Source organism: Thrips palmi, unplaced genomic scaffold (genome assembly GCF_012932325.1).
Source record: "Thrips palmi isolate BJ-2018 unplaced genomic scaffold, TpBJ-2018v1 HiC_scaffold_15, whole genome shotgun sequence".
NCBI lineage: Eukaryota > Metazoa > Arthropoda > Insecta > Thysanoptera > Thripidae > Thrips > Thrips palmi.
Genome location: NW_023144624.1, coordinates 11,112,771 through 11,136,982, shown reverse-complemented (window position 1 = coordinate 11,136,982; position 24,212 = coordinate 11,112,771). Strand labels below are relative to the sequence as shown.

Sequence of the window (24,212 nt, the reverse complement as noted above, 5' to 3'; positions counted from 1 at the left end):
CATGCCCCCCTCAACAAAGGTCATTAATGCAATATAAAACCTCTCCTTAATACTGTGTTGTTGTGCACTAACTTAAGCAGTGGAATGAGCTTTTGCATTTCGTGGTTCGGAGAAAAATGTTTTAACGGGGAAAGGCTGGATTGAAACTGAAAATTTGGGTCCCATTCCTCACATTTCGACAAATAATGTCGATAAATGGTCATAACTCCCAGTGTATTTAAAAAGTGACATTGACACTTCCATTCGTGACGTCACGTCCGCTGGTGGTGCTGAGGGGCGGAGAAGTTGGCAGAAGCAGTGGCAGCCATATTCTGTATTTTCATCGGCCCAATATTCTGATCTTGTTTCTGCGCTGTATCTTTGACATCATTGTCTTGCTCCGTACTCAAGTAATTTCCCCAGATTCTTTTATTTCCATTTGTTTGTAAATTTTGCATATTTTATCTCTCTTGTTGGATTTTAAGGTTGCGAAATTTGCTTTGTTGTAGGACTAGGGTTAGGCTTTCAAAACCACAATAAACTTATCGCCCATCTTCTAAAATGGGTACCCGAGACGACGAATACGACTATCTGTTCAAAGGTAAGAAACTTGATGACTGATTTCTTTAACTTAAATAAGTGTGCAATGTCTAAGTTGCGTTGGCTATCAGCTGTTCTTCGTGCTGTGATCCTGACGGCCTACGTCTAGTTGTCAAAATAAGCCTGTTAGCCTGTAGACTCCTATTTCCCTTGTAGTTTCTAGGAACTCTACTTGTTTCTGCTAGTTTTTCTGCCGCTGTTGAAATTTCATGAGGATTTACTAGTGAAGGGTTGAAGTGAAGGGGGATGTGCTGTCGCTGCCCTTTTTCTTTCGGCCGTGATTAGGCGCGGCCTTTTCCATCATCTCCCTATTAAGCAATCAATCAAATTAAATCAAATCCAAGTTGAAAGGAGAAGAGCCTACTTTTGATAATTCTCGCTCAGTGTCTTTGGCTGCTGTAACTAGATTATCAAGTCTATGGGATGAATGAATCACATAACTGTCAAAGTTGACTTTGTCATTTGTTCTGCCTTTGAGAAGTGGTTTGGTTAGAGCCTTTGTTTGGATTTGTGAATGGACTGATTCCATTTTGAACCTTCTATTTTCTCTTAACTATTCGTCCGCCGTGATATTAACTGCTGAGGCTCTCATATTTTCCCTGATTTGTAAATGTGCTTACCCTTGGCCATATTTTTATGAGTGTCAGCTGAGTCATTCTTATCACTGTCCATTTCCTATCCACTTGTCATCTGACGTTGATTTTTTTTTTAATTTTGCCAATTTCGTCAATGCATTTTATTTTAATGTTTGCATTTTGTTCTGCTTCTAATTTATTAATGTCCAAGAGTGTGGTTATTTGTTTGCTGTTATTGTCCTATAATTCATTTGCTTTTTCTTCCAGTGGTGCTTATTGGTGATTCGGGAGTTGGCAAAAGTAACCTTTTGTCTCGTTTCACAAGGAACGAGTTCAATCTGGAATCTAAATCCACCATAGGTGTTGAATTTGCAACAAGAAGTATACAGGTATGTCAATTATGTTTTCTTTCAACAATCATATTCGGCTCTTATTCTCATACCACTATATTGAAGATCTCAATTGATCCTCAGCTTTTTAGAGTTCTAAAATCTTTAAATATGAAGTTGATTTTTTTACCAAACTTGTCTGCTTTTAATAGGTTGATGGTAAGACAATCAAGGCTCAAATATGGGATACTGCCGGTCAGGAACGTTATCGTGCAATTACATCAGCGTAAGTTTTATCGGAGTTTTAGTGTTACTTTGGCAGTTTAATTTTGTGGCCAGTTTTTTTATTGCTCCACATGCTGTTTCAGTTACTACCGTGGTGCTGTTGGAGCATTATTGGTCTATGACATTGCGAAGCATCTGACTTACGAAAATGTTGAACGTTGGTTGAGAGAGCTCCGAGACCATGCTGATCAGAACATTGTCATCATGCTCGTGGGCAACAAGTCGGACTTACGGCATTTGAGAGCTGTCCCTACTGATGAGGCAAAGAACTTTGCTGAACATCATTCACTTTCATTTATTGAAACATCTGCTCTTGACTCAACAAATGTGGAACTAGCATTCCAAAATATTCTGACAGGTGAGTCAAGGTGGATGGGGGAACCATGTGATTCACTTGCTGTCATATTTTTTTCATTCTAATGGTTCCTTTGTTTTGTTTCAGAAATCTATCGTATTGTATCTCAGAAGCAGATTCGTGACCCACCAGAAGGAGACACCATTCGCCCTCAAAATGTAGAACCGATTGATGTGAAGCCCACTGTAAACGCTGACAGTGTGCGTAAACAGTGCTGTCAGTGACAAGATGCCCCCTCAGTTAGTTGCGATTTTGGACCAGGTGTGTGTCAAAATTCTGTGTTTAAATTTCATGTAAATGTATTTTATGTTTTCATTTTTATTTACTGTCTTCTTCACAGGAGTGATGTGGCGTGTATTTGTGGTTTGATCTTGTAGGCTCCACTCCACTTTGATGCTACTTGAACACAGCTTGTCATCTTGTACGACGTGACACAACACATGCCATTTGCTCTGTGTGCACACTCGTTCACTCACCACACACTCATGCGGCCTAAACAAGTCTTTTAATCTTTTTGAGGTTGCTGGACTAGTGGTTGTGCTGCCCCCTACTGTGATCAGGGTAATTCAATGTATGCAATACTAGGAAGCAAAACCTAAATGTGCTAGATTTCTTAGCATTACAAAGTATCTTCAATTCAAATTTTTACTAGGTTATAAAGTTTTGTGACAATGTTTTGTAGTATTTTAGTGGATTGTTGACAAGTGCTTTGAGCAATGATAGGAATGAAATGGATACCTTAGTTCCTATGTTGGGGGTGTGCTGAGGAGAGTGTGCACTAGTGAGTTAGGGTAATATCCTATGGTTTTAAGGACAGATTACGTGTTTGATACTTGTTGCAAGTGTTTGTGTGTGTGTGTGTTTGAGTGTGCGAATGCATGTGTGAAAGTGTGAATGCCTGTGTGCATGCATGCGTGCAGACTTGCTGACAGTTCATGCAGTTGAGTTTTTCACTCGTCAAGTCCTCTAGGGTTAAGGGTTCTCCATTCTCTGCCATCAGTCCATCAGCCGTCCCAAATGACCTGCATACTCCTATCAGGTGGCAGCATGATATATTGTAATTAATGAGTTTTATATTGTGTTTTGTACATTGTTTAAATTTAGCTGCGCTGTATGGAGGGAAACCAAAGGGGTGGCTATTGTAGAGCCACTGCATCATCAAGTAGAATTAGGACTTCCCAACAACTACAACAGCAACAAATAGAAATCTTGAAGCGTTTTAATTGGTCATTTCTACAACTCTGGGTGTACTCTTTAATTTTGCTGGGCTGCAACTGGTTGGCTTGCCATTGGACTGGTGCGAGTAAGCTGGAGAGATCTGCCATAGGCACCTGGTTGTTAATCAAAATTTTATCAAAATGGGAGGATACTTGCTGGCAAAGCTTCTCTCTTCCCCTCATTGTGGGTTTACTTTTAATTAAATATTTATCAAAAGCTGTTAAAAATGTAACAAGTTATAATTTTTACTTAATACCTTTCCCATTATTTAGCATTTATGAGATTAATTATGTTCCCAGTGAAGCGGCCCAGCTTTTATTGTTTGGTGTTGTTTTACACAAGGCCCTTGTTAAAATAACTTTTTCTCCCCTTTGAAGTATTCTATTTTGCGCCATAAGATGCACAATTTACTCAAAGTTGTGCTGCCTTAATATCTGGAATAAATTTTTATAACGTTGCTTTTTGTTACTCAGTGTTTATTTTATTCCTTTGTTCTTCATGTTTTTCATCAAATGGTTGTGGATGTAACTTTCTGGCATTTACTTTGGGAGCAGAATTAGTCATCTAAGGAATTTTTTTAATGTATTCAAAAGCAATGTGTCAAGAAAACATGCAACTTGTTCAGGGTTCCCTTTCAAAAAAAAAAAAAAAGCCAGGAGCTGTTTCATGACTCTTCAACCTACCCTGTGAAGAATGTGCCTTGAGGTGCTTGTGTCTGTATTGCTTAATTTTACTCATTTAAAAATTATATTTTGTGATTAAGTACAAGACCAGCATAATTCAACTAATGTCAAATGCGATGTGGATGTTACGGGAAGTCATGCTGCATTGGGGGAATACTCTCTTGATAACAAATGGATAGAAATCGAACTAGAAAGTAAACGTGGCAGCATCTAAGTAATTTTTTTAAAAATGGCCATGAGTGGCTTACTGTATGTATTTCTGGCCAGTTTCAATACCAATGAAAGTGATGTTACTTATGTAAGTAGTTTTATATTTATCACCATGTTACCTGGTGATCTAATTACTCTCATAATGGCATAATGGAGACCATGTTTTGAGAAACATGCCAGAAGAACATGTGATCTTTGACTATGTGACTATGTTGTTATTGTTCCATTCTTTTTCTTTAAACTAGTAATAAAAATTAGCCATTTTATCGCTCAGCGTGTCTTATGCTTTTGACACAACTTGTGGAAGTGCAACAGACAGACGCTCATAGCCTCCGATATATGGTTGTTCACTTCTTAAACTATATTTATGTCCTTATGAAGCCTGATGTTTTCTGGACATGTCTATGAACAGATTTAATATCAAATTAGATAGGTTTCTATTTGCAATTTGTCAGAATTCATTACTAAATTTGAATACATACAAACATGTTTCAATAATGGTGCTTGTGATTCTGAAATTTTAAGTCTTATGATAATGGTACTGATCATGCTGAGAGGACTTTTTCATGATGTACTTTTCAAGAGTAAATTTTACCTCATTCCTTTTCTTTTCTTTTGTTCATAGCATTCCTGTTGCACTGAACCCAAAGGCTGATTTGTTAAGTTTGTAGTAAAAGGTGCCATTTTTGACATCTGTCTTATTTCTGCTTTCTTACATCTGCACCTCCTGTTAATCTGTGTTGAGTGGTCTACCGATTGAATAATTGTAAAATGATTTAGCAAATAAAACTTGTTCTCCAAACCAGTAACTTGCTTTGTGTCTAAAGTAACTATAGTTATTTTTACTCTGTGTGGACTCACCTCAGTTTTAAGTGCTCACTGGGCATCACTCCCTCTAACACTGTATTCATTGGTGATACGCACAAAACTGGTCCCTCTTTTGACCTAATCCAAATTCCAGGGATAATCTAATTGTCTGCCATACATCCTTTTATTTTTGTGCTCAAAGACTTCTTCTGTTGGAGCCAAGACTGTATGTTAAGCTGTTCATAAACTAATACTGAATACTCTGGTAACTTTTACATTGTTAAATTCCAAATACAACTCTTCATATCAAGGTAGAAATATAGAGTAGTGGCGCTTTTGTGCACATTTCATGAGAAAGGGCTTGGTTTGGTCCTGTGGCTTACTATTATGTATAATATGAAGATGTTTAATTAATGCAATTTGTAGATGTGTACATGCGTGAGTGCCTGTACTAGAAGAAGGAATGGAATGGGAAAAACAAAAATTCTTTGCCATCCTGTGATTTTTTTTCATCAGAGAGCTAATTGAGTGCATGAGGGTGAATGATTCCATGATTAAATGAACTGCAGTGTACCTTCTGCATGTGGCAGCGGTCAATGTATTATATTTTTTAAAACTGTAAGTGCTGTAAAGTTATTGTGACCCAATAAACCTCAACCAGCATGGGGGTAATCGCTTTAAAATAAAATTAACCAAAGCTTCAAATCTCATCTCGAACTTGAAATGCCAGTCACCTTAAGGCAAGCAGAAGGTGGAGGAGTGAACAAATTGTAACAACTTTTTACAAAGAAGTAAAACATGACAACAGCGACTGCTTTCTTAACAATTTATTTATTTATTCTATACAATCACATACATAAGCAATGAATTATGATTCATCGTTTGGTCATTTATATACTTTATATATACTGCATATATAGGATTCATGCGCCTTATGTATAGAATATAAGGCACACTTATATACACTACTTACCTACCAAGGTCATAAAAAAATCAATCACAAAATTAAAAACACTACATATCACAGTTCATTCATCTGTCATACAACATTTGTGGTTCTTCCTGACTCTTCGACTACCATCTGCATTTACAGTACATTTATGTGTATAATCATATGCAGAAAACATGAGTTTAAATTACAAGTCATAAAGGGTTTGGTTGTAAAACATCAAACCCGGAATGTTACATTTTGGCACGGAAACAGTGGCAAATCAATACAGCACCAGGTGCCAGTCATTCTCACAACTTAAAGGGTTCTGAAAAAGAACCTGCACATAATTTTCTTACAGCATGTGTTCCATGGAAATGCACAGTTCACACTTTCATCATTGCAAATGACTCGCAGCTTGCAAGTAAAATTTTAAATTGTCTTCGCCCTTAGCATCCAATGCTAAGAAGACCTGTAGGTCAACTAGGCAGACGAAGATTTCAAATATGGGGAGGAAGTTCACTGCAGAGCCAATATTACACTTTTCCCAAATGACCATGATGAAACAATTGATGAGCAGAATAATTATAACTTTTCTTGTTGAAACCCAGCCATACATACATTATTTGAGTGTTGTATGATATCAGAACAGAAACCTACAATAAATATCATTATCTTTCCAGGCACATTTTATGTTCACTAATTGCATCTAAAATCCAACACTTTGGACTTGCACAATAAAGTTGTAAATTTGTGCTCTTAATATTTTCCAGTATAAAAGAAATTACGGTAAGAACCTATACAGGTCTCCATATCTAGTATTCAATCAAGCTAAGCTTTAAAACTAAGCATAACTGATGGCATTCACAACATTACTGCAAAACATTTGTAAAGAGAAACATTCAATAAATGAAATTGATTTATATTCATCACAAAATATTGTCTTAAAAATAAGGTGGCTATATTTCTAAGGAGTCGGTTAACCCCACACAAGCAGACACAAAACACAAGGTTGTAACAAAAGGCTTCCTCCCATAACACTGTTCATTGTGTGCAAACTGCAAAACACTTGATCTTCTTTCATGTTCACTCCCTTACAGCTCTAATTCAACAAAAGATTCAGGAGATAAAGATGTAGTAAGTTTTTTTTTTTTGTTTTGAAATAAAGTCTTGAATTCAAATTCTCTTTCCCTGTTAAAAATTCATGCAAAAATTAACAAGGAATTCATTTCTAGCCCTTAATAGAACAACATAGTAGAATTGATCAAAAATAAAATTGGGAAATCCCATTTATGAAGCTTTATAAAACAATACAATCAAAGAGACAAAGAATAAAGTTGATGAAAGGAAAAAAAATCATAAAAAAACAACTTACGTCAGAAAAAATAGTTTAAAACTCTGAAAAGCTATGACAAAAATATAACTTAAAGAAAATGTCAATTTAGATATTCACATGGAAAATAAAAGCACCACATTCCAATGCAACAGCGCAACAACAAATAAGAGAAAATGACAGTACTGCAACAAAAGCGGCAGCAGTACATAAACTTTTAAAATTTCCTCTGAAGCATGTGGAATCTTAAGTGGGGGAAGGGCAATAAAAATTATAGTTCATTTTAAGACCAGAGCACATTATACAACAAAGTTCCTCCATCAACTCGCTGCGTGGCCACCCGACGCTCCGGCAGTGCCCTGTGGCTTGGGCGGCAGCCTTGGGGTGGGCGACGTTAAACTTGACGGCGACGTCAGGGGCGAAGGCGAGGGCGGCGGGCAGTCGCTGGTGCTGCCGTGGCGCTGGTGGGCGATGGGCCTGCTCTGCAGGGACAGGGACAGTGACCCCGTGGTGCCGAGCTGGTTGCCGTGCCGATTGAGAGACAGGGCCGGCGTGGGGCATGGGATGGGAATGGGGATGGGGATGGGGGCGGGCCCGGGGACGGCGCAAGTCCGCGATGTGGGCAGCGTCTGGCTGCCGTGGGTGCCGTGCCGGGTGAGGGAGCTCAAGTTGTGGCCGTGCCGCGAGGGCCCGATGGAGCCTATGGGAGGAGGCACGTGGTTGCCCTGGCGGCCGTGGTTGAGGACGGGCACGGACTGCGTGGCTCGGTGGTTGATGGGGTGGTTCAAGGTGCCGGCACCAGCTGCAACACAACTCCGTTAATCTCTAGCCAGAGAACAGTACAAGGTGCCATGCCAGATTAGATTGTGCGACTTGACTCACTTGAAGCATAGGTAACGGGACTAGTACTGCTGTTGGCTGGAGGCGACGGCGGCTGCGACGTGGAGGACGCCAAAATGGGCCCGTTGATGGACATGTGCCGTCGCGGTGCAGTCTGCGTCGCGTTCAGGCCCGACGCGTCCGCGATGCCCGAGTTGCGACGCAACAGCAGGGCAGACTGGGCGTGCGGCCTGGGCAGCGTGCTCGTCCTGGGCGGCAGCGGGGGCGGCGACAGGTCACGCGGAGGCAGGATGGGGGCGTCGGGAGCCTGTCGCGCCTGCAGTGCCTGCGCCTGGAATCGGAGTCACCACAAGTCAAGCCTTGCCAATACTCCGCAGGAAAGCGAAGAGAACCCCGCCACTGCACTGTACCTGGCTTGTCGACGGGAACCTCGTCGGGGCGTGGATAGACACGGGCGACAGCGCCGGGCCCGACGCGCCGTCGCTGATGGAGCTCTCCCGCGGCCGCCTCGGGGGCAGTGGCGGCGGGTTGGCGGGCGGGGGCATCTTGTCCGGCGCCGGGAACGGCGGGATGGGCGGCGGGTGCACAAACGAGGGCGACGTGGCCGGAGACCCTCCAGGCCCCACCAACCCCGCCAGCCCCACCAGGTTGGATCCTTGGAAGGTGGGCGACACCAAGCTCACGGTGGACTGGGAGTGCATGGAGGCGTGGGACATGAGCCCCGGTGACATGTTGCCGATGCCTGCAACACGGACAGCGAGGATCGCATCAGGTCCGACACTTCGGCCACTCCACACACGAGCTGGAGCAGGGGAACGTGACTTACCCGAAGGACCTAGGACGACAGTGGCAAACACACTGAAGTCTGAGGGGGAAGAAATGGAGCCGGTGTGCGGGGGAGGCGTGTGCGGTGCAGACGCCGTCAGGGGCGTGCGGGGGGTGTCTTCGCCGTCCTTGTCGGCGTGGAAGGGAGCTGTTCGCTCGGTGACACTGGTCAGGGGCGTGGGAGGGTGAGACCGTACAAGGATATTGCGTGGCTTGATGCCGGGCGACTTCAAATTCAAATCTGGCCATCGACGCGACTGGATAAGGTGCAAAACAGATTAATTAGGAATAGGGACAGGTAAGCAATGGGGTGCAGCTCAAATATTTCCTTTCCTGCAGTAACTTTCAAGCTCAGATACTCACAAATCTAGGTGGTCGTTGTACACCTCTTGGTTCCACATCCAAACTTTTCCTGTACAGGAAATCAGCTATTTCCAAATCAGGCATATTGTCAAATGGATTCAAAGTCTCAATAAAACGCTGTAAATGAAACAAACAGTTTTCAATTTCATCTTTTAAGCAATAATGGTAATACATATTTTAAATAATAATAAAAGTTTGAAAGGATTTGGACCAAAAATTTAGATGAAGAGCTTACCCTAATTTTCATTTCCACAGAAAGGCAATAGGGTTGGTTCTGGTATTGCTGAATTTCCCCAGTGATTTCAGCAACCTTTCGTCGTTTGCTAAAGTTTATGAGAGCTGGAGCATTAGGTAAGAAATCTGGGTTTCCTTCTTCTATGTGCAGGATGTTTGTAAGGTACATTCCTGAAATGAGAGTAACATGTGTTGAAAGGTTAGGGTACTGTGTACTGTAATAAAGATCAATAGTGAAATTATTGGAACAAGCAACAAACCAAAGAAGGGAACACATGGAGGGTTTATTGATCTTAGCTTTTCTTGGTACTTTTTGAAATGGTCACTATTCAAATCCCTTGCATCCTCAAGAGCCTTTTCCAGACGAGCAGAAAGAGCCTGAAATCCACAAACACAACAATAATAACACAATCATCAGACCTGTAAATGACAGAGAGAGGTGTCAAAATCATCTTAAATTTGAAATGAAGGACTTACAGAAAATGTAAACTTAAGCCTGTAAACAGATGCAGAGCCCATAGCAGATACAACAGCCAAAACTCCATTGAAGTTGTTCAGCTCCTGGAGCACCATCATCACTTCAATAATACGAGACACAACTGCCACTCGTTCATCATGGTTCTCTGCTTCAACAATATTCCTTTCCAGCCATCGAGTGAACTACAAGAAAACAAAAGCAAATCAAATCACTGATTGACTAACTGAGATCCTGACTGTCCTTAAAGTGCTTTCATCACTCACATTTGTGGTATGTTTGATCATGCGTAGTAGATTAGGGGATGACTGTTCTTTGTCCTTCTTGGTCCACACACTCCCAACTAACTCAGATGGTTTGACTGCTCGATACAAGTCAAACTCCAACAATGTGAGTTGACGGGCAATTTCAATTGGATGTAGCTGTGGATTGAAAATAAGTGAATAGTAAAAAAGCTCTGACAACTTTTACAATTCTGTAATTGTACACACTTACAGTGAGTATGGTCCATTCTTCCTCAGCACATTTGATGTGCCACTCAATTGGGGGAGGAGATCGGTCAAAGGGGAATGTGATTTCACGCTGCTGGACATTAGCATCACTGTCAGCTTTCCTCTTCACCACTTTCATGACAGAGACAACCCATTTTCGCATGGATTTCCCTTGTACTGTTTCCAGGAAATCATGAAGTTTTTCTAAAAGTTCTGGATCTCTTTCGAAGTCATAATAATGATGATCTACCCAATGGCGCAAAACGTTCAAAACCCTGCACAAAGTAGAAGAATGGTTAGATATTTTGAACTTTGGAAAATAGCCTTACAGTAAATAGAAATTTTAAGTATTCTGAAGTCACCTGAATTGCACTGGTTGACAGTACTCCTTTCGATACCTCTTCCAATCCTCTCTCTGGATATTTGAGATATTGACATCGCTGTCACCATCATTGTTCTCCTGGTCCTCATACACCAATGATGGGTCAGGGATACTAAATCTTTCAATGAGCAAGTTCAATAGTTCCTACAACACACAAGATTAGGTTAGGGTTAAAGAACGAAATTTTCAGCATCCATCCACTGATACACTGAAAAGAACTTTTACCTTTGGTGTACAAAAACTTCGATATGTTGTCAGAAAAGTTCTCACAAACATGGGGTCAGCATAGATATGATAGGTGAGCCTTTCAACCAATTTGTACAAGGTGGCTCCCTGAAATTAATTAGACAATAAGATAAGAAAAATTGAAGATAATACACAGTAATATTTTGCAGAAATGATTGTACCTTTATCAGAGGGACACCACCATTTTCCCTTTCTTCCAAAGCAATATTGTCCTTGGAGTCAGCTTCAGCAAACTTGTACAGATGAGGAGGGGGAAGCTTTAAAGGATGCTTCTTCTCTTCATCCAGCAATATACTGTCAAGAGTTCGTTCCAACATGCTGAAAATAAATAACACAAATACCACTGAACAATAAGACCAGAACAAATAAAAGGAAATCATTTGATTATTGGGTAGTAATCCAGTCATTATACAAGCAAAATGTGCAATAATCAATTAATGTACCTTTTAGTATTCAACATAATTAAATCAGCCATCCAATTATTCTTTTCTTCGGCTGTTTTGCAGACTAATGTCACACTTGGACCAGCTCGAGGAGCAATATCAAAAGCATGTTTCAACTCTGAAAATGAAGCAGAAATTAATATGAACAACATTGTACAAACAGTTTTCTGTAATCAATGTTTACTTGAAAAAAAGAACTCTAATGGGTGAATGAAAATTGAATAAATTACCATCTGAATCTTCCCGGTCAATTATTTCTACTTTGCGAATAAAGAATTTTTCCTTTACTCTGTATTCTCCCTGAGGACCAATGTTAACAGACACAGATGTCCGTTTATTGTTTGGCTTGCAGAGCACCATTAGACCATCAAACAGAAATGCTCTGCGTTCAGTTAACCGTTTCCCTGAGCCCACTTTACCAAGTGTATCCTCTGCAAAGGCAAAAATTTCCATGTTAATGCAACAAAGTAGCAAATTCAGGTCCTTCAGCACATTACAGTAAATATCTTTGTCACGAACCTCTTATGAATTCATTACAACACTGCCCAACCTCTTTGGCGTCCCAGCCGCCAATAGTGTCATGCAGCTCATTGGTCTTTTCAAGAGCGGCTTGGCGCCGGGCCCGCGGCTGCCGCACTCCCACTTCCCTAAATAGCAGAAAGAAAACAACACATTAGCAAAATTTACTCACATCCAATACAAATACAAAAATTTACAAATAGAAGATACACTTACTGCTTGGGAGGTTTCCCAACAATTGAATTAAGTTTGACCTCAAGGGGTGTTAAAAGGCCTCCCACTTGCTCTAGTGTCTCTTTATCTTCTTTCAAGGGACAAAACCTTTGAAGTACCTGCAAAAATGGTTGTCATGGTGATAAAATTCACTTTGTAGATCATCACTACCATAATGATCTGAAGCTTACCTTAACATAATCAAAATAAAGAAAGCAGTGCCACACTGGCGTAAGAAGTAACTTCGGCAAATAGTATTTGACAGCCTCCCTGAATCCATGGCCAGCTGATTGCAATGCATCATACACATCTGTCCTTGCAAGTAATTTTGACAACATTCCTCTACATGGTTCTTGAATAATATCTCTTGCATATGTATTATAAACTTCAAACTCAGCATTCTGAATCAAAGAAACATGTTAGTTATTGTGAATCAGTATAGAATCACAAGTAAAATCTATCGAGCTGTAACAATACCTCTGCCAGTTCTTCAAAGCAGCTTCCTACAGCAGGAACTTGCTTCTCATCACTAATTTCTAACATGTCTTCAAGGGAGCCCAACAGAGTTACCGTTAATTCTTGGATTTCCATGATGTTGCTGAACATTAAATCTAGTTCCTGCATAACAAGAGAAAACAAAATTTATTTTTAAAAAAAGAAACTAAAAAAAACACACTTTTGAGTGCCAAGTACATATCAGAAAACATTTACAGACCTTGCTGTCATGATCCACTACTTTTGCTATTTCTTCTCTAAAAACTTTTATTATCATATGGAGGTCCCTTAGATACTGCTTCTCATCATGTATGAGATCCTTGACCACTTCTTCATAAGTTTGAGGAGTACGATGCAAATCTGGTACATTTGCAACAGTGGTTGCAGAGTTGCTATCATCTTCTTGGCAAAACAAGTCCAATAGCACCTGTCACACAAGATTCTCATTAATTTAAATATGCCGCTGACATTCAAAACTTCAAAAAGGAAAGTGGGTGAAAAAGGGATAGGTAAGAGCAAACTGGTTTCAATACAACAAAAGAAGAAATATGACTAAATTACAGGAGAAATTGCAAAGATGCAAGGCTTACAGGTAATCTCATGATTGCTAGGATAATAAACTAATCTTTACATAGTAATAAACAGAAAAGCAATTAAAAACAAACTTTGACTAGAGCATGCTGCTTTAGGGATAAGGCATTTGGACTTAAGTAAACTTAACTGGGGAATGACAAGGGCATTAGTAAAGGTTATAATTAAGACCTAAACCTTTTAAGTGGTCTATCCATTCAGAAAGCACACAAAACGCAAAATTTTAGTGAAGGTAATTTAACACGATAATATTAGGGGAAAACCATATAATTGCATGCATTGAATGTTGATTCAAGGTTACAGAAGAATCATGCTCCAAAAGATACTGACAAGGACACTAGGAACATAATTTACAGCAAGTAAGATGTATCTCCAAGCTAGTCTATTGCCTCAAAGTAATTGAGGGAAGCATGTTCCTCTAGTCGAAAAAAATAAATTACAAAGTTTTATTGCTAAAACAACAAATTGAAAGTTTAAATGAGAGGCTTTGCAATGTGATACATATCAGCCATTCATTACATACCACCTAGCAACCTCTAATGAGCGCATGAAAAGAGGAGCACAGCACCAAAAATAAGACATAGACCGTAAACAAAATAGATTTTGAGCCCTCTCATTATCACATTTATTTATGAAGTTTCATTTTCAAAAGCTGCATTACACCAGTGGTTAGGGTACACCATGCTAAATGCTTCTGTTAATTTCTGGCACGGGATTTGGCTACAGTTGCCTTTTCATGAGACACTTAAAGCAATGCATCAAAAACATCAATTTACACATTTGAGCACACAAAACAAACGGACACCCAATAGGAAATGGTGCACACTTACTTTATCAGCATTCATAGCTATTCGTACATCTTGACTGGAAATTTCTACATGACGAATATTCTTGACATAGTTTCCAACCAACTAGAAAAAACATGAGGAAGAATGCAAATTAATACCAGCAGCTAAATAAGTTGCATCATTGAAATATGAGAACAGAATTACCTTCAGTATATCAGCAGAAATATATTCAAGAACAGCAACTAAGAACTGTGTGACTTGAGTGTCGATTTTGTACTGTAGCACATCCTAGTGAGCATACCAACAAAATACTAACATTAGAAGCCTGACCTTTTAATCATTATAATGACAAAACAACAACTTGCAGGGAACATTTACCTTGATGAGCATGGTGTGGACTTTATCAACAGGCAAAACTAACTTATTTTCTTTCTTTTTACCCTTCTCCAATGCTTCTCTTGCTTCATTGAGGGCCCAGCAATCAATGGGCCCTGGAAAGGTGCGTTTGATTCGGTCCTCAACATCTTGCACTGTGTGAGGAGGTGGACGAGCACATAGCATGCCAAGCAGCCGCAGTATCAGCGTTTCAACTCGCTCCAAGGCATCCTCTCTTGCAGTCAAAGACGGATGCACTTGTTCCAGCACCTGAGTGGGCAGAGATAAACAACAAAATATAAACAATTGGACAGGATCTACATGCCACCTCAAATCAAAATGCATTAAAATATTTTTATGCTGAAATTGAAATGGACACTAAACATTGAAACTTTAAAAAGACACCCATAAAGTAACAAAATTACACTGAACATGCAATGAGTCACCTAACCTAACTGAGGAACAACAACTCCCACAATCTGCAAAATAATGATCGGGTACGAGGAAAACGAACGATTTTAGTGAGTCATTTCTATAAATAAAACCACCCACGGCTCTTCATAGAGGGTCTGATCACGATTTAATAATGTTTACAAACAGATCCCCTAACCTTACTTTCAGTGCCTTGCACAGAGCTGTCTGCAATTCCCCTATAATGACAGTCGAGGATGGCCAAGGGAGGGGTCTGTATATTTCAGGGATAGTTGGACGAGATTCGTAAGCCCGCGCGGACCACCGTTCGTCTTTGACTGTCAAAATCCAGCCGCGGCGAGACGAGCTGCGCTCTGCTGCTTAGCTCTGGCTTTGCCAAGCCGCTCGGAGCGGAGGGCCGCCTGGACCAGGGCCGCGGCCCGTCACCCCTTTGCTTACCTTTTTCAGGGACTGGACAAACACACCACGCCATTTGACAGCGTTTTCCTCCTTCTCAAAATCATAGTTATGCGTGTCCGGGCCAGATGACGGTGTTGAGAACATTGCAAAGTGCACAAATCCCGAAAAAACTCCACCGATCTCAGAGGCAACTAGTGATGTGCCTATTGTCCACCATGGTTCCCTGCCCGTAGACTCCCAATGCACCGACTACTTAAACACTTCATGTCAACTTGTGCAATTCTCGTTCGTTCATAAGACCGCAGCACATCACTTAATCAACAGACAACGACAATAAATCCATAATTGTGAAAACACAAACGCTCTGCATCACTCGGTAAACAACTGCACTACGCGCATGCGCCTGCGGGAGTTGCAGGGTAGGGACGCCAACATAACGGTGGGAAAGTCCCCCGAAAGCCCAGGCACTGCAAGTCGCTCCGAATGCTTAAGGATGCCAACAATAAACCAGACTCGCATTTTAATCATATCGAGGTCAGAGAACAGAAGCCGCTGTTCTTTGCTTTCCCTCGAAATCGAGTTCTTTTGGGTGACAATGAAGTAGGGGAATTCCCGTTGATTACAGTGGTGACAGGATGCCCGTGATTCAAAATGAGTTCGAATGGCAATGCGTGGAGTGAATGGAGAAAAGTCTGTTTCCCTCTCTTAGAGTTCCAGAAGTTCCCGCAGAAGTGTACAGCGTCCGGCAGGAAGTTTGAACCCGGGTCTGGGGACGGGGGACGGGGGACGGGGAGAACGGACAAATACTTTGTCTCGCGGATGCAGCGTGTGTGGCATCACACTGTGCATTGGCGGTATTCCCCTTCGGCTTTGTTTCACTTCGCATTCGTGAAAATATTCTGAATGTTATTGTCAACAGCGTTATGTGAGGAGTGCACCTATCACGAAGGCAGGCAGGGCACTCATTCGCATGATTGATTTAAATTAGTACAGCAAGGATGTGGCCTGGGGCTCGGTCTGGGGGAGACGCGACGCCCGACGGGCAGGCAACCCATCGAGCACGCAGGGAAAAGCAAAACGCAGGTGATAGAGTCAAATGTTTATTCGCCAACAACTGAACGCGCACATACTAAGCAGCATGGTTAAACTAAGTCAGTCGTTGGTTACGATGTGACATTTTGTAGTTGGAAATATGATCAAATATCATCGGAGGAATTTGCAGTGCGCTTTCAATTTGCAATGGTTCCTGCTCCTTTAGGGATTGTTGCTTTAGGTGTATACGTGTATCCATTCGCATGGATCCCGAAAGTAACAAAACTTTGATTGCTCTTGTTATCCGCAAGTATGGCACGTGGTATTTTCGGTATTTTCATGAATATCGAAAGTCAGTAATAGCTAAGCGCGTCTCTGCTGTACTCGTGCGCTCGCAGTCTCAGGTTGGCGATACTGGTCGTGACGCTGTACGGGGCGCTCGTCGTGCTGTAAGCTGGTGGCAGGCCTGCAAACACAAAACATCAATAAGCCCAAGCGGCCAAAGCCCGCCCATGGCCCGCCTTGAACCACTTGGCATCTAGGCCGCCCAGGCGCCCACTCAGCATTCTGCGCCGCAAGAGCCCCTCTCTCTCTCTTACCTGCCGCCATGAACGCGCAGGAAGGGTTGGGCTGGTGGCCGTGGTGGCCGTGGTGCAGGAGAGGGGCCTCGGGGTGGACCAGCCCCGGCCCCAGGCTCTGCCCCAGGCTCTGGCCCAGGCTGGCGGCCTCCGCTCCCTTCCATAGCATGGAGTAGTCCGTCATGGACTGGGCCGACTGGGCGTCCCCTGCAACACGCAACGACCGAACTAAATAAACACTTGACGACGCGAACACAGAGCACGAAGCGCGAACCGCGGCCCACAGCAGTGCAGGGTACGGTGTAAGCCCGCGGCGTTTCAATCGCTCCGGCGCTCTCTTTCTCACAAACTCTGCGGAGTGCATGGGTAGGAGGAGACGGACAGCACGACCGCTTGGAATCAGTCTGCTTGGAGCCCCGCGCGGAGCCCCGCCAACACGACAAGTAAGTGCCATAAGTGCGTACCCAGGTGTCGGTGTGCCGTGTCCTGGTCCTGTGGGCCGAAGGGTGCGGTGAGAGCGCCCAGGCCCAGGCCCGCCCCCAGGCCCGCCCCCAGGCCCGCCCCCAGGCCTGCCCCCAGCGGCGACGCCATTGGCGGGGGCAGGGGGGCGGCGCCCACCCCGGCGCCCACCGCGACGCCCACCGCGACGCCCACCGCGACGCCGGCGCCGAGGCCGCAGCCACGACTCGACATGACGCTCCGCTCGTTGCGCCGGAACTTGGCCCGCCGGTTCTGGAACCACACCTGCAGCAGACGAACCACGTTTATTTTCAAACAGCAACAACGGCAAAAGAAAGATATCTTTGTCTGAAGAAAGCCAGCCCACCTGCACGCGCGCCTCGCTCAGCTGCACCCTCCTGGCGAGGTCTTCCCTCACGAAGGCGTCGGGGTAGTGCGTGCGCTCGAACACGCGCTCCAGCGCCGCCAACTGCGCCGAGCTGAAGGTGGTCCGGTTGCGGCGCGGCTTCTGCGAGGACCGCCGCCGCCCGGCCGCGCCGCCCGCGGGGGAGTCCTCATCTGGAAGGAAAGGGCTGCTGCGTCAGTCAGTCGGTCTAGTCGGCGAGATCGGCTGCCTTTGGCTGTTGGCCGGTTGGCGGCCTGCGTCAGGCCTGCTTGGCCTGCTTGCGGTTTGCGGCCGAGGCCTTGCCCGCCCCGCCCATGTGCGGCCCACGTGCCTTCGGAGTCGTGTCGTCGCCCTGTCTCTCTCGCACTCATGGGGCGTCCTGTCTGGGCGCGAGAGAGACGGAGCGACGAAACGTCTCTTCGGAATCGCCCGGCCGACTCCGTGGCGATGCACGGCCAGGCGGACGCGAACAGGCCGCCCTGTTCGGTCGTTAACGCGATCCACATGAGTAGCACCGGAACACTTTACACGACCTAGGCGAACACGGCCTCGCGTGGCGGGGCGGGGCATGGACCAGCAGGCCCAGCCAGCGCGGCGGCGGGACTCAGGGATACCGAGGGATGCATGGAAAAGCCATTTTCAATTCGCCACGACAACCCTCAACGACTCCAACCTGGTCGACAAAAGTGAGACGTCCGCCTCGCCAAGACAGGGCAGATAATTTTCAGCGAAAAGCAGAAGAAAGTGCAAGAGAAAGTGCGCTGTACGTGTGTAGGTCGTAACCCCCTTCTCCTTTCAAAACAACTAAGACTTTGTCCAAGGAAATTTTGATAAATTTTCTGAAGCGAACAGTCGAGGCAGTGCCCTGAAGGGTTGGGTTTGCCTGAGGGGTTTGTATGAGGGGTCTGCCTGACGCTGTGGCACGGGGCAGAACGGCAATTATTGTGGCTTTGAGGGCAAACGAGACTTTTGAAGCCTTCGCTTTCCTTGAAGCGTACTGAGGAAATTCCGCACAGGCTTTGAGGTTGGAGGGACGGGTGATTATGTTCTTCGCTTCCAGGAGAGCGTGTTTGACAACCAGCTTTGCTGTGTTGCTTCATCAAATCCGAAGGGGGTGGGGGAAGAAAGGACGGCGCACGCGGGCAGAGGCGGTGCAGGCAGAGAGGAGGGCGTCATGGGAGGAAAGGTGCGAGGCGCGGGGCGAGGGGGTCACAACAAATTGTAAAGGAAATGGACACTGACAGCAAAGCGACCGTATTTATAGTGGCGGTGCGGCACCTCTCCACGCCGCCAGTAGACTGATTCCGAGAGTCGTCGCTCCGTCTCTCTCGCACCTACACGGGACGCCCCATGAGTGCGAGAGAGACAGAGCGACGAGAACGACTCTCGAAATCAGTCTGCAGGACAGTCTTCGACATGCGCCCTTCGTCGTGGAGATAGCCGTATAGTACCTGCTGCGCAACGATTCTGAACATCGCTTATTCGCACTCTCGTCTCTGTCTCTCTCGCACACTCACCCGGCGTTGCGTGAACAGGTGCGAGAGAGACAGCGACAAAATGCAGAGCGGGCGAAACGAAACGACCCCCTCGTTCAAGTTTCCACTCGGCCGGCCGGGCGCCTCCCGCTCCCGCACACCGTCCTGGGAATTCCCCGAAAAACTGAAAAATAAAATTTGAACTGGCGGCCTTGTTTCTCGTTTTGGCGGGTCGGCGGCTGATGGAGGCATTGCTGGCGCGCGGTGCCACGCCATGCCACGCCGCGGTGCTGCGGTCATTGTGGCCCAAGACATAGTGTTATTTTAAGATTTTAGGAGTAATTTAACGACGGTGTGTTTCAAGTTGTGACAGGCGCGGTTAATGTATTAATAGCGGGGCGTCGCTTAGCGTCGCTTAGCGGACGGCGGCGGACCGGGGCGGCGCCGCGGCGCGCAAGACGGACGTCGCGGCGATCGGGCATAACTTGATCGGCGCAGCAACAGGCAGTAACTTGACTGGGAGGGGAGGCCGGCGCCGCGCCGGCCCGCGGCCCGGGGCGGCATTGGACCGCAGTCCAAACAATGTCACTGGGCATCAACCTCGCGGTGCCTCGCGGTCCCGGGCGAGACGCGGCCGTGCCGTACACGTACACCGTACCGTCACTGTGCTGGGCGCCGTGCTGTCCAGCGCTCGCCGCCTCGCTGCAGTCCGTGGCGCAGGCGGCGCTGCAGGCGGCGTTGCAGGCGGCGGGCCGCTCCGGTTCCAGCAACCGGGTCACGGAGAAGCGGCGGGCGTTGTCCGTGGCGCCGTGCACCGCCCCGCCGGCGGCAGCCTCGCCCGGGTACAGCGCGGCGTGCGCGGGGTGCGCGGGGTGCACGGGCTCCAGGGCGGCGGGGTACCCCATCATGGCAGGCCGCGGGGCCGCCTCAACATCCCGTGGTCACCCTCGTGGCCCCCGGCGGCGCAGCACGGCCGAAGCCTTCGACGGGCCGTAGGGGTGCCGGGACGAGGTGCCCCGACTGCAAACTGGAGGCGGCCGCGGGGACGGCCGCGAGAAGTGCGTGGGGTCCTGGCGCGGCGGGTCGTGCGGTCGCGGTGCCGGGACGGGGTGCTCGCCGTGCTCGCCGAGCTCGCCGTGCGGGAGGCTGTCGACAGACTGGGGCGCCAAGAGGCGAACGCTGTGTTCCCACACGGCCGTCACGACGGGGAGCACGCCGTACCGTACCGGCCGTGCCCCACCGGCCCCACCCCTCCGCGCCTCCGCCGCAGGGAGAGCCTCGGGGTCCCAGGGGAGGAGTCAAGGCGCAGGGAGGGGAGAGGAAGGAAGAGGTTACTAATACACTGATTGAATGCGGGGCGGTAAGATCGGAGGGTTCATGAACAAGTGCAAAACAAGTAACAAAGTATCTGTGATTGTGCCTCTGCCTAAGAAGCATCCATACATCGTCTGGAACTGTCTGGAACGCGGGGTCGTAAGCTTATTCTATTTGCCCCACCGGCCGTCCACGACCAGGCCTTGCTAGATGCTTTTTTCAGGCCACGCTAGGCCACGCGATGCCAGATCCTCAGCCCTTACAAATAGTCCTTACAACTGCATTTGGGTGGTGGCAGAGGCGGGCAGAGGTGCAACGTTTGACAGTGACCCCGCCGCCCGGTCGCGCCTCCAGCCTCACGGTGCTCGAGAAGCGCGGCAATAGCCAGTCAGCCTGTCAGGTGCGAGATAGGCAATCCGCGGCGCTGCCGTGCGCTCGCAAGGTGAGTGTTGCCTACCCGCGGCGCTCTTGTGCGCCGCGCCGCTCGCGGCCGCACGAGCCGGCCGTGAAGCTGCCGAGTTTGAATCTCTCCAACTCGAACTCTATTCAGGCTCGGGTGGCCTTACCAGCACCGCACCTGGCGCACACGTGCCAGACAACTAGACCAGCTCGCCCACTGCCCTTCATCCGAGAGAACTCGTTCCGGGGAAGACGCGCTAACGCAAACCAAACTGCCCTAACCCAATCAACAGCTGTTCGCACTTATTACCTGGGCTGGGAGTAGTCGGCGCGCTCGGTGCGGTGGGTCCCCGTGGTGGGCCGTGGTGGGGCGTGGTGGGGCGCGACGCCGTGCCTCCGACGCCCTGCGTCACTTTGGCCCCGCCCCCGGCCCCGCCCTCTCGAGAGGGGCGCCGCCGTCCTGGCCCGCCCGCCTCGCCCCGCCCGCCCGCCCCGCCCCGCCGCGCCGCGCCGCGCCCCGCCCCACCCCGCACCTTGGCGCCTCCGCAACGGATCTGTTCGGAAATTGGGTGCGAAATGTTGTGGGGTAATTGGGCGGCTGAAATATCTATTGCTTGTATTGAAGGCTGAAATACCGCGGCGTGTGACTCGGCGCGACTCGCCATTGTCACCGTGTTTCAGCCGTAATTGAAGGCGTTGCGCCACCAACGGGCCGCCAGGGCCGCGCAGGCTGGTCGCGCCGTCTCTCTCGCACCTCCACGGGCCGGGTCTCACCTTGAGTGCGAGAGTGACGGCAACAAAATTGTGTTTGGAATCAGTCTGCGGGCAGGACATCATCCTGTCCTTGGCGGTTGGCGATTGCCGTTCCAGAAAATGAGAAAACGAAACCGTGATCGCGTTTTTCCGTTTTTAAAAGTTCCGCGCGTCCCCAACTTGCGAGGCGTCCGTGGACTGAGTAAAGCGCAGTAACGCTGTAAACCGCAGTAAACGCAGTAAACCGCGCAGTAAACGCAGTAACCGGGGTGGTGACAGCGGCCACGGCAAAAACACGCCCCTGCCCGCAGTTGGCGCGTGAGGAATGCGGAGAACGCCAGCGTCGGTGCCACCGTGATGCCCCTCCAGGAGGAAGCACGGCGACCTCCGGTCTGGCCCCGTTTCCCATTCGGGGTGCCTTCGAAGTGGGAGACGGGTCGCTCGTCCCCGTCGTCTCGTCGTCCCCGTGGGGCGGACTGAGAGCGATGGCACCCGAACGCGCCCCCGCCATGGCCCCGCACGCTCGCTGTATGGGTGGCAGCCCCGGAGAATGCTTGGGAAACCAGGAGTGATAATTGTCTGCAACGAAGCGTCCACTTCCAAACACATCGCCAGCCCCATTTGTCAACGCACGGCTGCGCGCCGTGTCTTTCCGATGTTCTTCTCTTTTTTTGCCGTCTTTTGCGTTTGAAATAGACATGGAACGGGAAGTATTTTGGTGACTCAGGCCCAGGCCAATTACGTTCGATGCGCGGGGGTTCGTGTATTTCAGGTCTCTTAGGTTAGTGAGGGGGGGGGGGGAATCGGACACACGCCCAAGGAAAACAACGTCCTCGCCTTTCTTGACGTCTAAGGGACATCAAGATAATGATGACCTTCTCCATTCATTGTTGGGCCATTTCACGGGCCATTCTGACCTCCCAGTGACAATGGTGTTCTCCTTGGGGCTAAGCAACCTAGCAGACTTCTGGTAAAATCTCCCCGCCCCCCGATTCTGCCAATCACTGAACATATATTTCCAAGAATGGAGTTCCCCATTTGTGATTTGGTCGCAGCCCCTTCCCCTCTTTTGCTTCAGAAGTTTTCAAATCTCCTCAAATCGAGGGGCTCGGTCGCTCCGCTCCACTCGGTCGCGCTCATTTTCCCGGGGCGATCCATCACAGCGCTCAGCCCAAACTAAATCGACCTCGAAACAGCAGCGCGGGGGGAGAGGGGCAGGGTGGGGAGGCGCCACCTTGGCATTGGGACGAGGCGGAGGGGGAGGGGGAGCTTCCGGTGAGCGGTGTGCAGTTTTCCTTCCGATTCCTCAACCAAAGAAATTGGAGGGAGGCGAAATTTGGGATGTGACTCTGTCGCTTCGGCAGCCCTAGAAGGCAGCGAAGCGCGGTAAAACAAGGCCCTGGGCCTGGGCCCCTGTCTATTTTTTTCTTTTTTTTTTTTAAATTTAAAATTTCCATCGTGGTGGAAATTTTGGAGCCACAGGAATGGACTTCGCACCGCAGTTGGCATGGCACCCAGTTCTTGTCGACTGTGTACTCGCAGTGTACCCCTCTCGGCCGCGGCCTCCGACCCTGGAAGCACGCCGATGTCCCTCCCCAGCCAGGCCGGCGGAGGCGGCGGCGAGGCACATGCCTGCGCGCGTCTCGCCCTCGCCCGGTCTCGCCCCTTGCCGCCAGTGCCGCCATCGCCGTCACCAGGACCAGCCCGCCGTCGTCGTGGCCGCGCAGCCCTGCGCAGCCCTGCGCAGCCCTGCGCAGCCCGCCGTCACAACCCGTCACGGCGTGCAATCGCTAGCGACGGCCCGCGACAAGCAGCGACAGCAGCGACAGCCCAACGGCGGGGCCCGCAGACCCCCTCCCCTCTCTTCTGGTCCCACCCCGCCCCGCCCCGGCGTCTCTTACTCTCGAGCCAAAAGCGCGCCGGTTGTCAAATCGGCTAAATCGTCCTCTGTCCGCCCCTTGCCGCCTAGGCGCGCCTGGGTGGAGTACGGGCCGCGTACCCGCCCATTCGTTGAAACCGCGGCGCGTGGAAAGGAGTGCGGGTGGGACTTCCCTCCCACAGTGGCGCGGCGAGCGGCGCGCAGCCAGGCTTGTCCGTCTGTCGGAAGGGGGTGTTTTGTCGCACTTATAGCCTACTTCCAGGCGGAAAGCACGGTACCTACTGCCAATCGCTTACCCATCCGACATTCGTTAAGAGTTGACCCCTCCCCCTCCCCGTCCTACTGACGTGGGGTGCCGAAAGGGCGCGAACACCCCCGGGGGAAAACATACATGGGCGCCGACAAGTCGACCGTCTAACGCCGCAACGCCGACGGCGCGGCGGCGTGAACAGTGCGCGGCGCGGCGCTATGCTGCCACATTTTTCTCTTCCACGTTTCCCGACGTTCCGTTTGGCGGCGGTCAAA

The 24,212-nt window shown here is 47.8% G+C and overlaps 3 protein-coding genes across 5 annotated transcripts; 1 reads left to right on the top strand and 2 right to left on the bottom strand.

Moving 5' to 3' along the window:
• Positions 1–228: 228 nt before the first annotated feature.
• On the top strand, positions 229–5,043 carry LOC117641739 (ras-related protein Rab-11A). Of its 3 annotated transcripts, none has more exons than XM_034379318.1 (7): positions 229–389; positions 489–580; positions 1,422–1,543; positions 1,696–1,769; positions 1,852–2,126; positions 2,211–2,384; positions 2,464–5,043. In XM_034379318.1, the coding sequence occupies exons 2-6, from the start codon at positions 541–543 to the stop codon at positions 2,345–2,347; spliced, it is 648 nt and encodes a 215-aa protein (XP_034235209.1). In that variant the 5' UTR covers positions 229–389; positions 489–540; the 3' UTR covers positions 2,348–2,384; positions 2,464–5,043. The 3 variants fall into 3 exon arrangements, with proteins under 3 accessions (XP_034235209.1, XP_034235210.1, XP_034235208.1); XM_034379319.1 differs by having other exon boundaries at positions 242–389; positions 465–580; XM_034379317.1 differs by lacking the exons at positions 229–389; positions 489–580 and adding an exon at positions 992–1,067.
• Positions 5,044–5,853: 810 nt separating this feature from the next.
• Positions 5,854–15,831, bottom strand: LOC117641737 (protein son of sevenless). The gene is made up of 24 exons (XM_034379315.1): positions 15,453–15,831; positions 14,586–14,852; positions 14,412–14,495; positions 14,250–14,330; positions 13,049–13,255; positions 12,811–12,951; positions 12,525–12,734; positions 12,337–12,452; positions 12,121–12,248; positions 11,832–12,032; positions 11,602–11,719; positions 11,320–11,476; positions 11,138–11,245; positions 10,893–11,056; positions 10,535–10,805; positions 10,306–10,461; positions 10,042–10,224; positions 9,825–9,942; positions 9,566–9,735; positions 9,331–9,447; positions 8,969–9,224; positions 8,553–8,884; positions 8,185–8,473; positions 5,854–8,104 (listed from the first exon to the last, which is right to left on the bottom strand). Exons 1-24 carry the CDS (start codon positions 15,555–15,557, stop codon positions 7,623–7,625), a joined length of 4,461 nt encoding a protein of 1,486 aa, XP_034235206.1. The 5' UTR covers positions 15,558–15,831; the 3' UTR covers positions 5,854–7,622.
• A 669-nt stretch (positions 15,832–16,500) lies between these two features.
• Positions 16,501–20,160, bottom strand: LOC117641219 (paired mesoderm homeobox protein 2-like; the record flags this gene model as incomplete). Its single annotated transcript, XM_034378370.1, has 6 exons — positions 16,501–16,911; positions 17,045–17,230; positions 17,488–17,592; positions 17,692–17,767; positions 17,850–18,040; positions 20,085–20,160. Coding segments are annotated over 6 exons (747 nt in total), but the record flags the coding sequence as incomplete, so codon positions are not given.
• Positions 20,161–24,212: the final 4,052 nt, after the last annotated feature.